This window comes from Adiantum capillus-veneris, chromosome 27, assembly GCF_014529385.1.
Source record: "Adiantum capillus-veneris isolate H3 chromosome 27, ASM1452938v2, whole genome shotgun sequence".
NCBI classification, from domain to species: domain Eukaryota; kingdom Viridiplantae; phylum Streptophyta; class Polypodiopsida; order Polypodiales; family Pteridaceae; genus Adiantum; species Adiantum capillus-veneris.
The window spans coordinates 28321904-28336036 of NC_140957.1; the positions used below are offsets into that span (position 1 = coordinate 28321904).

The 14133-nt window shown below is 44.8% G+C and overlaps 2 protein-coding genes across 7 annotated transcripts; one reads left to right on the top strand and one right to left on the bottom strand.

Moving 5' to 3' along the window:
• Positions 1-496: 496 nt before the first annotated feature.
• On the top strand, positions 497-10015 carry LOC147421691 (uncharacterized). The gene is made up of 2 exons (XM_086502436.1): positions 497-1150; positions 8331-10015. Exons 1-2 carry the CDS (start codon positions 599-601, stop codon positions 9654-9656), a joined length of 1878 nt encoding a protein of 625 aa, XP_086358562.1. The 5' UTR covers positions 497-598; the 3' UTR covers positions 9657-10015.
• A 2049-nt stretch (positions 10016-12064) lies between these two features.
• LOC147421692 (uncharacterized) lies at positions 12065-13362 on the bottom strand. Of its 6 annotated transcripts, none has more exons than XM_086502438.1 (2): positions 12861-13362; positions 12065-12665 (listed from the first exon to the last, which is right to left on the bottom strand). In XM_086502438.1, exons 1-2 carry the CDS (start codon positions 13169-13171, stop codon positions 12608-12610), a joined length of 369 nt encoding a protein of 122 aa, XP_086358564.1. In that variant the 5' UTR covers positions 13172-13362; the 3' UTR covers positions 12065-12607. The 6 variants fall into 6 exon arrangements, with proteins under 6 accessions (XP_086358564.1, XP_086358569.1, XP_086358567.1 ...); XM_086502443.1 differs by having other exon boundaries at positions 12065-12595; positions 12861-13361; XM_086502441.1 differs by having other exon boundaries at positions 12065-12607; positions 12861-13361.
• Between the last annotated feature and the right edge of the window lie 771 nt (positions 13363-14133).

The window sequence follows — 14133 nt, forward strand, 5'->3', positions numbered from 1 at the left end:
TGGGGTGCCCTCTAAGCATTACTAGGTGCTGCCTCTTAGCCTGCGAACATGCAGTGCATCGGTAGCCGTTTTCGATGCAAAAGTGCATGAAGCCCACCACGGGTCCACCAGAGCCCACCACACCCCTGCGCTCTCACTAGCACCACCGCAATGTCATTGTGGAAGCCTAAACGGTCACCCCGGGTGGAGAGCTGTTTCGTGGAGAGGAGAAGCGTGACAGGTTGTGACACCTGACATCACGACAAAAGGAGTTGACTTTGCTCTCGAGGGAAGTTGGAGCTCTAGCATGTGCGCGAACTCCCGTAGGTAGTCAACGTTCACTCCCGATCAGCGAGCCACCGGCACCAGGGCATGTGTGCACTCCCGTAGGTAGTCAACGTTCACCCTCGATCAGCGAGCCACCGGTACCAGGGCATGTGTGCAAACTATCTACATGTGCGAAGGCTTTGAAGCTCAAAGTAGGGTTTGAACTCAAGTCGTGATTTCATTAAGACCAAAAGGCGTGAATGAAGACGACCCATTTTCGCGCGAGGAGGTGCTTCATGCAGCAGCAGTGAACGGTGAAGGTAGGAGTGAGCAGCGGTAGCTAGACGCCCTCATGGAAGGCGAGAATGCGCAGGAGGTCAAGCCGTCTCCAGATGCCGGCACTGCCCTCTGTGACCATATCAAGAAGCAGGGCTTCCATTGTCGTCTGTTCTCTGACATCATCGTGGCCTTTCATGGCAAAGAGTACCCCCTTCACAAGATCATTCTATCGCAGAGCCATTACTTTCACTCTTTGCTTTCTGGTCCATGGCGGGAGAATGGCAAAGCTCGTGTTGAGCTGCAGATTGATGATCCTATGGTCACCATTGAAGGCCTTGAATCTGCATTAGCCTTCATGTATGGAGTGACTCCCACCTTCACAGCGGAGAACGTGGTTTCTGTACTTGCTTCTGGTTGCTTTTTGGGCTTGGAGAACTTATGTGAGAACAGTGTGCAGTTTGCCCTCAATGATTTGAAGGTTGACACTTTTGCATGCTACAATCATTTATCAGAAAAGCATTGTTATGGCAGGTTTGCACAGTGCTTGCGAACTGCTTGCTGGTCCCTTCTTTGCACTCATGCCTCTCGAGAGCTTCTGCATCACTTGCCAAAGCTTTCACTAGAGGTAAGCTCTTTCCACATTTTTTTGATTTTCTATATCTGTAACCGTCGGAATTTCGAGAGTGGGAGAAAGTTTTCTGTGTAGTTGATTTTTATGTGGCATTTTCCATGAGTCTTGGGTTATGCCTTGCGAATTGAAATGTTTTAAAACTCTTTGTCCCGAATAGTCCTATCGTGAAGACATTGTGGGTGAAGATGAAAGGTAAGGGTGCTCGGAGGTATTTCCAATGGTTCCATGTCGACGAAAGTGGATGCGCGCTACATGCGAATGTGAATGCAGAAGAGGGTTAGGGATCTTTGAACCAACTCCTTCTCTATCCGCATACGAGGCAAGTAGATCTTTGTACTCAAGATCTGGGTTGTGGTGTATCCGATGTCGATCTTCGTTCAAAGACATAGCGATGAAGACGGGAGCGTGCCCGATACGTGATGGACGAAGCATGGGAGTGGCTAATATCTCCGGGGTCGGGACGCGAAGCTTCTTTGAGAAAAAAAATTGAGAGAGGTTCTTTGGGTCCTTGGTTGTGCATGGGTTCTTGATTCTCCCTTGAGTTCGCGAAGGCGAAGTATGCACAGGACTCTGCCAATGTCAAGGTGCAGTGAAAGAGTTTAAGGATTTTGCTTGGATCTAGTACTCCGCAAAAACACAAAGTTACTTAACTTCACTTGAAAAGAGAAATTGAACTGAACACAAGGAAGGAGAGAGAGGGGAGAGAAGAGAGACGACCTCACAGCATGTCGGGTCCCAACCACCCTCAGGGCCCCCCTTGCTTTGTTGCTAGAGCAAGTACTTGCTTTATTACTTACACAATGCTGTTACAATGATCCTAGATGTTGAGATGCTTGACGGATACTTGCTAGAGATGCTTGGTATTGCGATAAGATGCTTGGTATTGTGAGGAGATGCTTGGTACTACAGGGCTAAGGTCGAAAACTGTTATGGTTGAAAAACGCCAGACTAATGAGGCTGAAAACATCAATGCTGGCTGATTAGATTGGATGTTGATGGATTTGGGGTGCGTATGAGAAAAAATGCTGATGCTTCCTAATGTGCTGAAAATGCTGGTTGCTGGTGCTTGAAGTTGATGATGCTGATGCTGGAAAACGTTGGTGCTTGTAGGGTTGAAAAACGCTACATGCTAATGAAGTGCTGTGGGTACTGCAGGTACCGACTTTGCGGGTCCTTCTTCTCCTTTCTTCCCCTAGGAGGTGACCCCCTAGGTTGTTTATAAAGCAAATCCATGCTAGGTTTAGCAACCATCGTCTTTGGAAAATAAAGCTAGAAAAGTCACTTATTAATAAGTTGACTTAAGAGATTGTTCACACGCCTATATGTTGAAATGATTGTACTGTGCAAGAGAGGGTATGCAACTACGGCCAACCTGTATATGCACGTCCTACTAGAGGCTCACAAAGTAGGTCCTAAGCTAAACTACGATTGATGCTAGACTGTAGTAGAAGCTTGTCCTCGTTGCTGAAGTGTAATGTGCACGTAACAACCAATGGCATTCTTGTAAGGTAAAAAGTTGAGGGTAGCAAGTAGTCTGCAACTGTTGGGGTGTCCATGATAGCTTCTTCATCGACTTGGTCTCACCGTTTATGTCCACTATGAGTTGCAAAGAGGGTTTTAAGTTATGGCATCTTAAGTGAATTGCCCAATGTGATTCCAATATTTATTTTGGCTTTTAGGTATTTATTTTACTTATTTGTCATAGTGTGGATAGGACAATTTATTGAGGTGGGTATATATGTGACCCATTGCCTTCATTGTACATTGCATTAGTTTATTCATTGCCAAGGTTGATTGTTCATGAGAATCTCTCTCTCTCTCTCTCTCTCGTGCTTGCATTGTCGACTTTGACACTTGGAAGAGGTTGCTTTTCATCATAGTTTCAAAAATTGACAAAGGAAAGAAGACGTCGAGGGAAAATCAGTTTTAGAGTGGACTAGGACTGCTACCAAGGTCAATGATAGACGGAAAGCAGTGGTTGGAATGCTTTTGTCAGTTTGCAAAATGTTTGACCAAGGGGAAAGTCAAGAAGTAGAGGATAGAAAAAGGGAATGACAGAATCTCTTGAACAAGTGCAGTGTTGCAAAAACTTTTCGAACTAATTTATAGAGAGATTAACAGATTATCTTGGTTTGTGCAAGTTGAAAAGTCGCAATTTGCAAAGACTTTCCGAAAAGGTAGAGATAAAAAATTGGATACACTGTCACAAAGTGATGATGTGGCATGCCCAACTAGAAGAGAAATGGCCGAGTGGGCAAGAGAAGCTAAATCAACCAACTTTCCCGACGCATACGGACACTTTGCAAAACCTGGCGAGAATCTGCAGCATGCTGAATTCTCTGTTTTCTGCCCCGAAAATGCGTCAGATCACCTCTGCAACGGTCCCCTCACGTCCCCGGACCTCCTAGGGTAGTGGGGACCGTTTAGGGCCGAAACCCTAAACCTGCAAAAATACACAGCAAGCTCTAATTCCCTGTTTTGGGCTCCGTTTCGCGAGCCGGTCACATCCATAGCAAGTCCTCGAGCTCCCGCACGTGTAGGGCTACTTGCCCTTTGAATCAGACAAGATTTCTCACGTGAAACCTCTCCGAATTTACTTGTACCTGTGGGGGATTAGCAACTAGCTAATCCAGTACCTGTGCAAGAGGCTCTTGCCTCGGCAATCGCGCATGAATCCACACAACTGTACATCAGTCAAATGAGGAGCCCTCTTGTGGGGCATCACATAACTGCACATAGGGGGGAGAGAGAGCAGTGTGTAGGTGTGCACAGGTCATCACTCCTAGCACCACACTGTACATTGAGTGGAAAGCAAGCACTCCATAGCTCTTAACCTGTGAGATAGGAAACTACAAAATGAGCCTCGACCCTCCCAGCTATAAATTCAACGCTACCTCTTCATGCATGAGGAAAGTGCATTTAAATGCGCCACTTGGCACGATTACAAGCATTTTCCCGTTTCGAGGTTGCTGCCTTAAATTCTCCCAACTGGTTGCCCAGTCGACTTCGCGGCAGAGTTGTAAAATGTTCCCCTTGTCATTCCGAAGGTAATGACGCGAACACATTTCACGGCCCAAAATAGCAGTTCCTTAATTTTTAGGAGATGCTTCCGTTGGGCTCCCACTGGTCATCTGACCATCTATCCTCATTGGGATCGCATCCAAAAATGCAATGTGGCCCAACTGTCGGGTATTTTTCTTTGGTGATCCCACCTTGACTTTATGCCTTTATTGAGTTCACTTCCTAGTATCCACCAACTTGCTAAGTGCGTCAGGGGGACCTACATGATCTTGAACTGAGCCTAGACATCCTCTTACTATACGAATTCCAGTGCCGACCAATTTCCCGTCTGGGAATGAAACTACCATTCACATTGGCCATACAATGTCCGACCATTTGCAACTTCAAAAAGAGGGTCTCAAAAATAAAACAAAAATCATTGGAAAGAAACCAACTACAGTTTTTAGTTGCCACGTCCTCGTGACATAGTTAACAGTTGCCACGTCCTTGTGACATACCCTCCTCTTGAAATCGCAAACGTCCTCGATTGCATACCATAAATACACGCCACTGATGATCTTGTGTTGTTAGCACTCTTTTATCATCGCATGTATCCGCAAGAAAGGGCATAACACATAGATACAAATGACTTAATGAGACCTTCATACTTTTGTCATTTCCATCTATTACAGTGAATTCATATGGGGTTGAATCTGGTGCAGACGGGACTACACAAGTGGGGAGTCACTCCACTCCTTTGTCACAGGTTACCACCCAGATGGAATAAAGTCATTGATTTTCCTTTGGATTTCAGGGATACTGATGGGCTGAGAGTATTTTGCTGGATGACTTTATGAAGAAGTACTTGACATGGAAATTCTCAAAAACGAATTTGATTTATGTGTGCTCACTCATGTGATTATGTTGACTGCAGGCTTGAAAGACGAAATGACTGCATCATTTTGGTTCTTGACATTCTATGGATCGCAATAAGAATCAGTTAATCCAACATTAGTGAGGTTTGGTGTGGATCTAGATGCGATTGCTAAACATGTTGCCAGGAATCATGGTCCTAGATCTCAGTGGATTCTATGTGATTTGATGTTCAGTGATTGTAGCCTTTGTGCTAGTGCTGGATTCGTGTCGTTGAATGCGTCGGTACTTAGAGTCAGTGTCCACTGAACTGGTTTATGGCTTATGTTTGATTTTGCTGGCGTAATCGAGGGCGAATATAATTCTTTCAAGAGGGGGGTATGTCACAAAGTGATGATGTGGCCAAGTGGACAAGAGAAACTGAACGAACTAACTTGATTAATTGAAGCACCGATCGTGGGGCCCGAAACCCTAAAAGACAGAAGCTTGAAGCTTGAAAAGGATTTTTGTAAGATGCGTTGACATACTGACGTGACAGCCGTACGGAATTTTCGCGGTTTGTGTTGCAGGTGCCACGTGGCAAGCTGTACGGATTTCTACAAATTACGTTGGTTGCTTTTGGGAATCTCTAGTGCTAGCTTTTGGGGACGAGAGCTTTTGGGTGAAAGTGCTTTTGAACTGATTACTTTTGGGGCTCTGCTTTTGGGCATCCCATGTACTGTTTATAAGAGTGTAACAAACTTGGACACTCCAAGTCAAGATTCTACCGCGACACAGCAGAGATTCACTTCAAACAGTTCACAGTTTACAATTGATTCGACACGGCCCGGCGGAGTTCCGTGCGTAGAGATGTTGGCCCCAAAGACTGACGTCCCTTTCGGTATTTCTTTTTGTATTAATCTGCAACTCAAAGTACAAGGAGTGGGAGGGGTCTCACTCTTAGACTCTGTGTCCAGATGCTGTGGCCATGTCGGACAGGATCCCATAAGTTGGAACAAGTTATAAAGTCTTTGGTCTTTAATTTTAAAGCCTCTCGGCTTGGCTCTGCAAGTTGGTAACACTTCTTTTACATCTTTCAGTAGGGCTCTGACTCCTCTCTGTCCAGAGTCTGTTCTTTAGGTCATGCCATGTCATCACTTTGTGACATAATCCTTGTAATGTTTATAAGGAACCCAAGGCCTCACTCTACAAGGCATTTAAACGTAGAGTCTGAGAGCAAAGAACCCTCGGGAGTTGTACGTTTCCATGAGCAATAATAAAGAAATACCGAAAGGGGCGCTTGTCTTTGGGACTAGTGCATGTGGGCGCGAAACTCCACTATGCCGTGTGGACTCTCTCTCTCTCTCTCTCTCTCTCTCTCTCTTAATTCAATGATTTTGTAGTTTCCGTTGTGTGTTCTTTTCAATTTCTTGCTTGGAGTGTCCAAACGTGTAATAGTGGTATCAGAGCTCAAAAAGATTCTTTTTCTACGGATGATCTAATCCTTTCTTCAGCACACACAGATTCTCGAGGAGAATTTGACAGAGAAGTCAAGATTTGTCTATCAAAGAATCTTTGTCCCCTACCCCGGACTTATTAGCCACTCCCACCCTTAGTCCATCGCGCATCGGGCGTGCTCCTGTCTTCATCGCTCTGTCTTAAGGGACATAGGCCATAAAGAACCCAAGAGTTGGGGGCACCTTGAAATGTTGGCCATGGACAAATTTCTGGTGGGGGAGCTTGACAGAGTGTAGTACAAACGTCAACTGCAGGTTGACACGTGTGTGAAAAGACTATTCAAGTACTCGAGAACCCGAAATTTGCGAAACACGTAAAGGATTATTTGATTGATGGGATTCACTCGAGATGGCATGAGGCCACTGATTCTCCTTTGAGGTCGGGACAAAAGCTGAACAGACAAAGGAGCGCAGCAAAGCGGAAACTATACTCGCAGAAAGAATTGGACAAAGCTCTTGAAAAGAAAATGAACCAGATAATGAAAGGTGTCACTGCGTACTGCACTTGCGCCACGTGGACAAGCTTCTGCTACAGTCTAGTGTCAGTCTTAGCTTGGGTGCTTGTGAGCCTCTAGCAGGACGTGCATGTCCAGGCCGGTCCTAGTTGCATACCCTCTCTTGCACAATTAAGTCACTTAAGCATATAGGCATATGAACATTCACTTGAGTCATTTATAATAAGTGACTTTGACATGACATTTATTAAAGTAGGTAGGGCAAATGGCTAAAAGACCTATAAAAGAAACCCTTTGGGCACGAGTAGAAGGCAGAGGAACAGAGCCTCTCAAGTACCAGCAGTAGCAGCGTTTTTGCAGCCCCTTGCATCAGCGTTTTTCAGCCAGCAACATCAGCGTTTCACCATCAGCATTCAGCCCTACCCTCGCCATTGATCTCAGCCCCATCGTCAGCAGATCCCCAGCGCTTTTGCATTCTGCCATAGCCCCGCCGTACAAGCACCCTACCAAGCATCGTCGTCGTCGTCGTCGCAGCAAGTACAGATTTCAGCGTAAGTTCAGCGATTCAGTTTTTATGCACCCATGATACTAGAGCACCGGTCATACGGCGGGCAGAGGGCGGCATTGATCGAGAGATGCGAAGTACAACACTTCTTACAGAGCTAATTCTTCGACGCTTGTCTCCGGGCAATGAACCTTGGAAGATTTTGCTACAATCTACTTTGGCATCAGCAGTACCGCGTTTTAGAGATGAGAGATAGACATCCTTGGCATCCAGGCTATGATTTCTTGGTGTGAGGCAGACTCTTGCCAGCACCTGAGATGGAACGTGGAGGCAATATGCTTGAATGCTTGAGAGGCTAGTAACTCGACCAGTAAGGTTGAGAGCATGATGCTTGGAGATTCAAGGCAAATCTTATGGTTGAGTGGAGTTCCAGCATACTAGGTTTCCACTATTTGTTTTTAACAAATTTAGTTTTGTCATGGCCCTTTGCATACCAGATTTCCACTTTTTTGTTTTCAACAATTTGAGTTTTGAAATGTCATGGCCCTGTTTTTGACCAGTTTCAGCATTGCAACAAGGGGACAGCCTCCCATGGGAGTCTGGGACAACTGAAGAAAGGGGATAGTCGGTGCTGGTGCCAGACCACAATGGAACAGTGAACTACAACTTATAAAACCTCCAGGACAAGAAAATAAAGAGAGTTTAGTTGAATTTGTAGTTTATATTCTGTTGACTGCTCTCTTAAGAGGAGATAGATTCAGATAAGAGGTGCACTAGTTGATTGCTCTATTTTTATGCTGTCTAGTGAAGGATTGCTGATGAAGAAAAGTTTGTGGATGCTTCAGGTACTTTGCCATCTTCTAAAATCTGATGAACTGTGGGTTCTTAATGAGGCGGAAAGGTATAAGCTTGCCAAACAGGCGTTGATTGATTGGAGGTTAGCACAAACAGAGCCCACAGGCGAGAGAGAAGCAGGGGGCTTTGGAGACTGTACCCCTCGAAAAAAGGGTAAGTCTGTGGGTACACGTAAATCTGGTGGAACTGGCCACGTGTCCAGGAACCCAAGAACCAGGAGTGGTCGAAGCAGTCGTTCAATCTCTAAAGAGAGGTCTAGTAGAAAGAAGGAAGGCAACACACTGCATCTGGAGCCAAGGGATACAGTTGATTTTGCTAAGGAAGTTGGAGAGGTAGATCTGAAGAGATTGCGAAGGTTATGGGAAAATGATGCTGGCCAACAGTCCGATGGTTTGAAACGAGGGTTCGACTTCTGCTCAGAAGTTTTTACAGCTGGTGGAATTATTTTTTCACATCTAGAGGTAAATGATATTTTACAGGTCAAGAGAGAATTGGAGGATGCCAACCTTTCCTCTGATGTTGCAAATGATAGCATATGGCACCATGTCCTATTGAAGGATCACATTCTAAAACTCGAACACAGCCCGAGTGCAGGTAATTTACCTTCAGACAGTGATGAGGATGATGACGATGATGACATGGAGGATGAGGAGGAGGAGGAGGATGAGGATGAGGACTTGAGTGAATTGGACACTAGCGATTCGGACAGATGGAGCACAGACAACGGCAATGACAGCAACAGCAGTGACGGAAGGGATAGAGAATGTTCAAGCAGAGAGTCCAAAAAGGTACCAAATTCTTCTCTCGTGTCTTTTTCCTCCTTTGATGCCGAGAGTCTGGAGAGCCCTGATCCCGCTAGAAGGAAGACTACCGGAGGTTTTACCTGGTCTACCAAACCAGATATTGGTATGCAGCTGGTGAATTTCCCCCCATTCAGATTTGGTGCAGAGTTTGTCATGAAGGACAAAACGTGGATCCCTTGTCTGGATTCGAAATCTCGAGAAGTCTTTTATGGGGGCTCCACATGGTATATTCAAGTTGTCAGTGCTACCGATTGCCTTGGATGTATACACTGTCAGTTGTGTGCTTATGAAAGAGGGGTTTACAAAGATACCCGCAATGAAGTAAGGTATCGTGCAAAGCTGTTCACAAAGACTATTTCAGGACTGAGGTGTGTTGCAGGGGTTGGTGTACGTAATGCACAGCGTCATGCAAGGCAGCGTGTCAGTATGCTTCTTGCCAGGGATGATGTGCTGGAAGATGAGCCGTTGAGAATATCGTGTGTCGTACAGCTAATTGACGATGACAGCGTGTAGTATGCTCTCTGGGACTGCCTAGCCTGTCAACTCGAAGCAATTGTTCTAATGTTGGTGGGTAAAATCACAAGCTGAAATTCGTCCGATGTAAAGCTGTTGTCTTGGGAAAGAGGGTAGCTTGAGCTGGATTGTTGTATATATTACTCAATAGGCTTTTGTGAATGATGCATTGAACAGGTGAAAGCGACGTGCAAGTGCATGAAAATAGATATGCCTGGCAATTTTTGGATTTGTGGTTGCGAGACACCCGTGTTTTGCGTCTAGCCGACTTAGCTACCAATGCCTCAAATAACATGCTTTCTGGTGCTTCTGTAGGATGGATATTTTGAGTTTATTGTAAAAATTTCTCTATACGTCTCCATACGTGTTCAAGGTCTCCTTATACATTCAGAAATTGTGGGGTTTCCAGTAAGAAAGTTTTGTTTGCTGTGCAACCTGCTATGTTGGAATGGCTCCAGACACAGTAGAGAACGGTTCATTTGCTTCAATACATAATGGGTAATTGAAGGTTCGTTTGCTTCAATACATAATAGGTAATTGCAAGTTTGTCAGCATCAGCACTAACGTAATCTACTTCATACCTTACTGACAACCCTTTGATTGATTATGTGCTCCGTACGATACTTAAAACAAGTATGCAGGTTGGCCTAGGTAGTGATCGCATAAATAAGAGATTTAAGCAGGAGCTGCATTTTGGGAGAGGTCTGTTCATGTATAAATGATTGTTTTGAAATGTCGTTTTTGTCAAAATGTGATATGTAGCATTTGGGAGGTTTCAAAAAGGATACGCTTTGCAGTGTGAAGAAGCAGCACCCTTGATGTAGAAGGTGGCCAGATATTTGTTTTGGGGTTGCAAGTGGTGGAGAGACTTCATTACTATCTTTTCAAAGTTGTCCCCAAAGAGTTGGTCTAGCGGTAAGGCCTTGGCTTCTCAACCTACGACTTGTGGGTTCAAATCCCCCGTTGGGTCCCCCCTAAGAGGGACACCTTGTACTAACTGGTGTTCATGTTGCTAGGGCTCTTGCCCTTGAACACTCGTGTGCATCCTCCTCCTAGGGTGGGTCACCCAAGGAGGAGGTTCCTAGCTTGTTGCTACAAGTTTCTGTTGTTCCCAGTACATGTGGTGCATCAATTAGGTGGCCATGGTGATGCTTTGCATGACCGTGTTTCATGCCTTAACATTTGGAAGGGATAAGCACCTCCCCCTTGTGGGCCCTCTTTTGGGGGGGGGGGGTGTGAAAAAAACATGCAGGAGGCGGGCTAAATAATCTATCTTACATGTGGTGTTCAGGAAATGTTTGCCTAAGCTTTAGGCTAGAACATAGAAGGAAGACAAATGGTTCATGTCTTTACAAGGAGGAAGTCCGGCCATTCTTGAACACTGCAAGCTCCACGTTGGTCAAGGGCGATTGATGGTGGAAAGATTTTATCACAATTTTTTGCTAGTGGTATTGTTAAAGGGGCTTCATTGAGACACTTTGGAGCTTGAGAAGAGTACCATAGTTACGTTTTGGACTTTTGATATGATCGTGAACTACTGCAAAACTTGAAGCTAGTGTAGCACTACAAGATTGAACAAGACAGCGAAGGGAGTTGGAGAGATGGTGGTGCAGGACTCTCTTGCATAGGTGAGTCGGTGGTTTTGAACGGGTATTTGGTTGTTAATTGAGTTTTGGATGAGAAGAAACTGCAGCTCACAAGCGTATTACCTCAAAAAGCATACAACCAAAAAGCTCACAGGTCCTAGAAAGGAAATGTTCCTCAGAAAGCAGTCCGTGTAGAGGTGTGCAAAAGTCCGTGCTCAAAAGAACCTTGTACAACATAAATGTAACAGCACCTCCATGCACACAAACAGAATAAATCGGATAACTATGGCCAACTGTTTACTCAAAAATCAGTGCTCAAACATCATGGTTAGTAGCATCAATTTTCCAATCGAAAACCAAAAGTCCCCATTATCAATGATTAAACTTTATTTCACATGGTTAAAATTTTTGGGCATTCTTAATATAAATGCTGGTGAATAGCACAGATTTCGGCATAAATTCCAGTCGTCTCACTAGTATGCAAGGCCCAAAAAATGGGTTTTTCTAGGGACAGTGGGTGAAATTGCAAATATATAAAGATAGCCTATTGAATAATTCCAACTTTCAAAGCGTTTCATGGTTCATAATCTTGAGAAACTACAAAAGCATGAGCAGGTGACAAAGTAATGCATACTTTCACAAGTTTTCCCAGGAAATTGAGAGCTCACCGCAAGGAAGGAGCCAGCAAACATTTTGCCGCACTGTAAAGAAGGCAATGAAGTTACTTTATCAATCGTCACATATTTGTCACACAAAGAGGGCACCATGTTTAACCTCTCACAGAATTCACAAATTTAGTAGCTACTACAGCTGCACAACCTATCCAAGGTGATAGACAAGTTTGCATTTCTCATGAACTTACACACTTGAAGACCGAAGCAACCTCGATCCAGCTAAAAAATCGTCAAGAGTTTGAGGCAGCACAAGTCGAAAACACATGTAAGAGCTTGGGTAAGGTGCAAAAACACAATTTCACAACCATGATGATGGTGTCGTGCCCCTCGTTCTATAGACAATCCAAGGAAACCTAGAGATGAGCATAGCATGGATTGCTTAATTGCTGATATGCTCTCAAATATCTATCACAACTTGGAAAATTATGTACTTGAGAAGATGATATATCCAAAGAGCCATATCGAGTGTTGTAGAAAATAAGGGAGTACATAGATACAACCATTAGTTTATACCTGCAACTTTGGGCATGCATGTGAAATATTAGTTGTGAAAGGACTATGTGTACATTGTTGTCAAGAACTTGACACAATGCCAAGTCGATGATGTTGGCGGTAGAGTCTGTTGATCCTTACAACAAATCTGTACTGCGGCGCCTTTTGCTCCTCTTCCTGTTACCTCCTTCACCAAGCACTACTTCAAAAAGTGGACTTTTGAGAAATATGTGGGTTGCAAAATTGTAAAGAATTGACTGTAACAAAATGCGAGGTTTCACTGAAATTTAATGCTGAAATTTGCAGCGTTAAGATGAACATCTCAGCAAAATTGGCGCTGCGAGACTGCTAACTTGAAGTAAACATTTCCTAAGCACAGGTTTAATGGTGAGCTTCCATTACAGAAGTAACAACATGACCATGAGGTGAGGAGACGAGGGAGTGAGCTCTACCTGGAAGGGCAAATAAAGGCGAGGAGGCCAAAGAGGGAGAAACCGCAATGAGAGCTTGAGTTGTTTCCATCATCCTTCTCGTTGTTTAGGAGCTCGTCCTCCATATTGTCGTCTTCGGGGCCGCCAGACTCTTCATGGATGCAAGTAAGAGAGGGTTTGTGATGCGCAGAGGGGGAATTGAGGTGGGGAGGGATGCGCTCCTTCTTCTTCTTCTTGGTCTTGTCGTCTTTCTGCAGCAGAGGGCAGGCTGCGTCCTCTTTCTTCACAATCTGGCCCAGTAGCATGAACTCAGGGATCATCACCGCCCCCATGTCAGCAAATTAAGGAGCACGAGATTCAGCTCAACATGGGAGCCGCCATGGCTTCCTTGCTTTAGCTTTTCCTTGAGTGCCGCCCACAGTAATTGCGTGGGCGTGCACGAACCCACACAGTTTAGCGACAAGACGTCATCACAAATCACGTTTCAACTCATTTTCTGGAACTCGTCCTCTCTCTCTCTCTCTCTCCCCCCCCCCCCCCCCCCCCCCCCCCCAAGTCCCTCCTCTCTCTCTCTCTTTCTCTCTCACACACAAACACACGCGCGCACTTTTCTTTCATGAAATCATGTTTACTTGGTGAGCCAAAGGTCCTTTTCTTGATCTTGAGCTCATAGGTGGCCACTTGGCATGATCCAAGCCTTTGCCCACAACTCAAATCGCATGGCCATGGTCGTGTATGTGGCAATAGCATGTGGCCAATAGAGGTGCCGTCAACGATGCAAAGTCTCTTGGAAAGAGTTAAGTCAGAGCTTGCACGCCTTAAGGATGAAGCAGTCAAAGGCAGAATCAATCACAAGGCAAGAATTGAACCACTTCTAAAGCTTGGGGACTCTTTCTTTCTTGGATTTGAAAATATTCATCCTTTCATCAATGGCAATGGTAGATGTGGCGGGATACTTGTTTGCTTCAAAGTGTAATGCCTTTTCCCAATGTTCTTTTTGTGGATTCCCAAGACCTTGGGCCTGATTTCCCATCCTTTGTGAATGCAATCTTCTACTATGACTGCTTCCAAACTGTGCAGTCTCCGTAAAAGTTTGGGGTTCAAGTCTTCACCAAGGAATCTGCTGCAAGGACGAAGCTCATGCAAGTTTTTGCGTCTAGGCCATGATTGAATGGCTTCAATTTTCTTTGGGTCGACATGTATTCCTTTACCCGATATAATGTGTCCCAAATTTTCAATTTCATATTGGAAAAATGAACTCTTTTCAGGATTCAAATACAAGTGATTTTGTGCA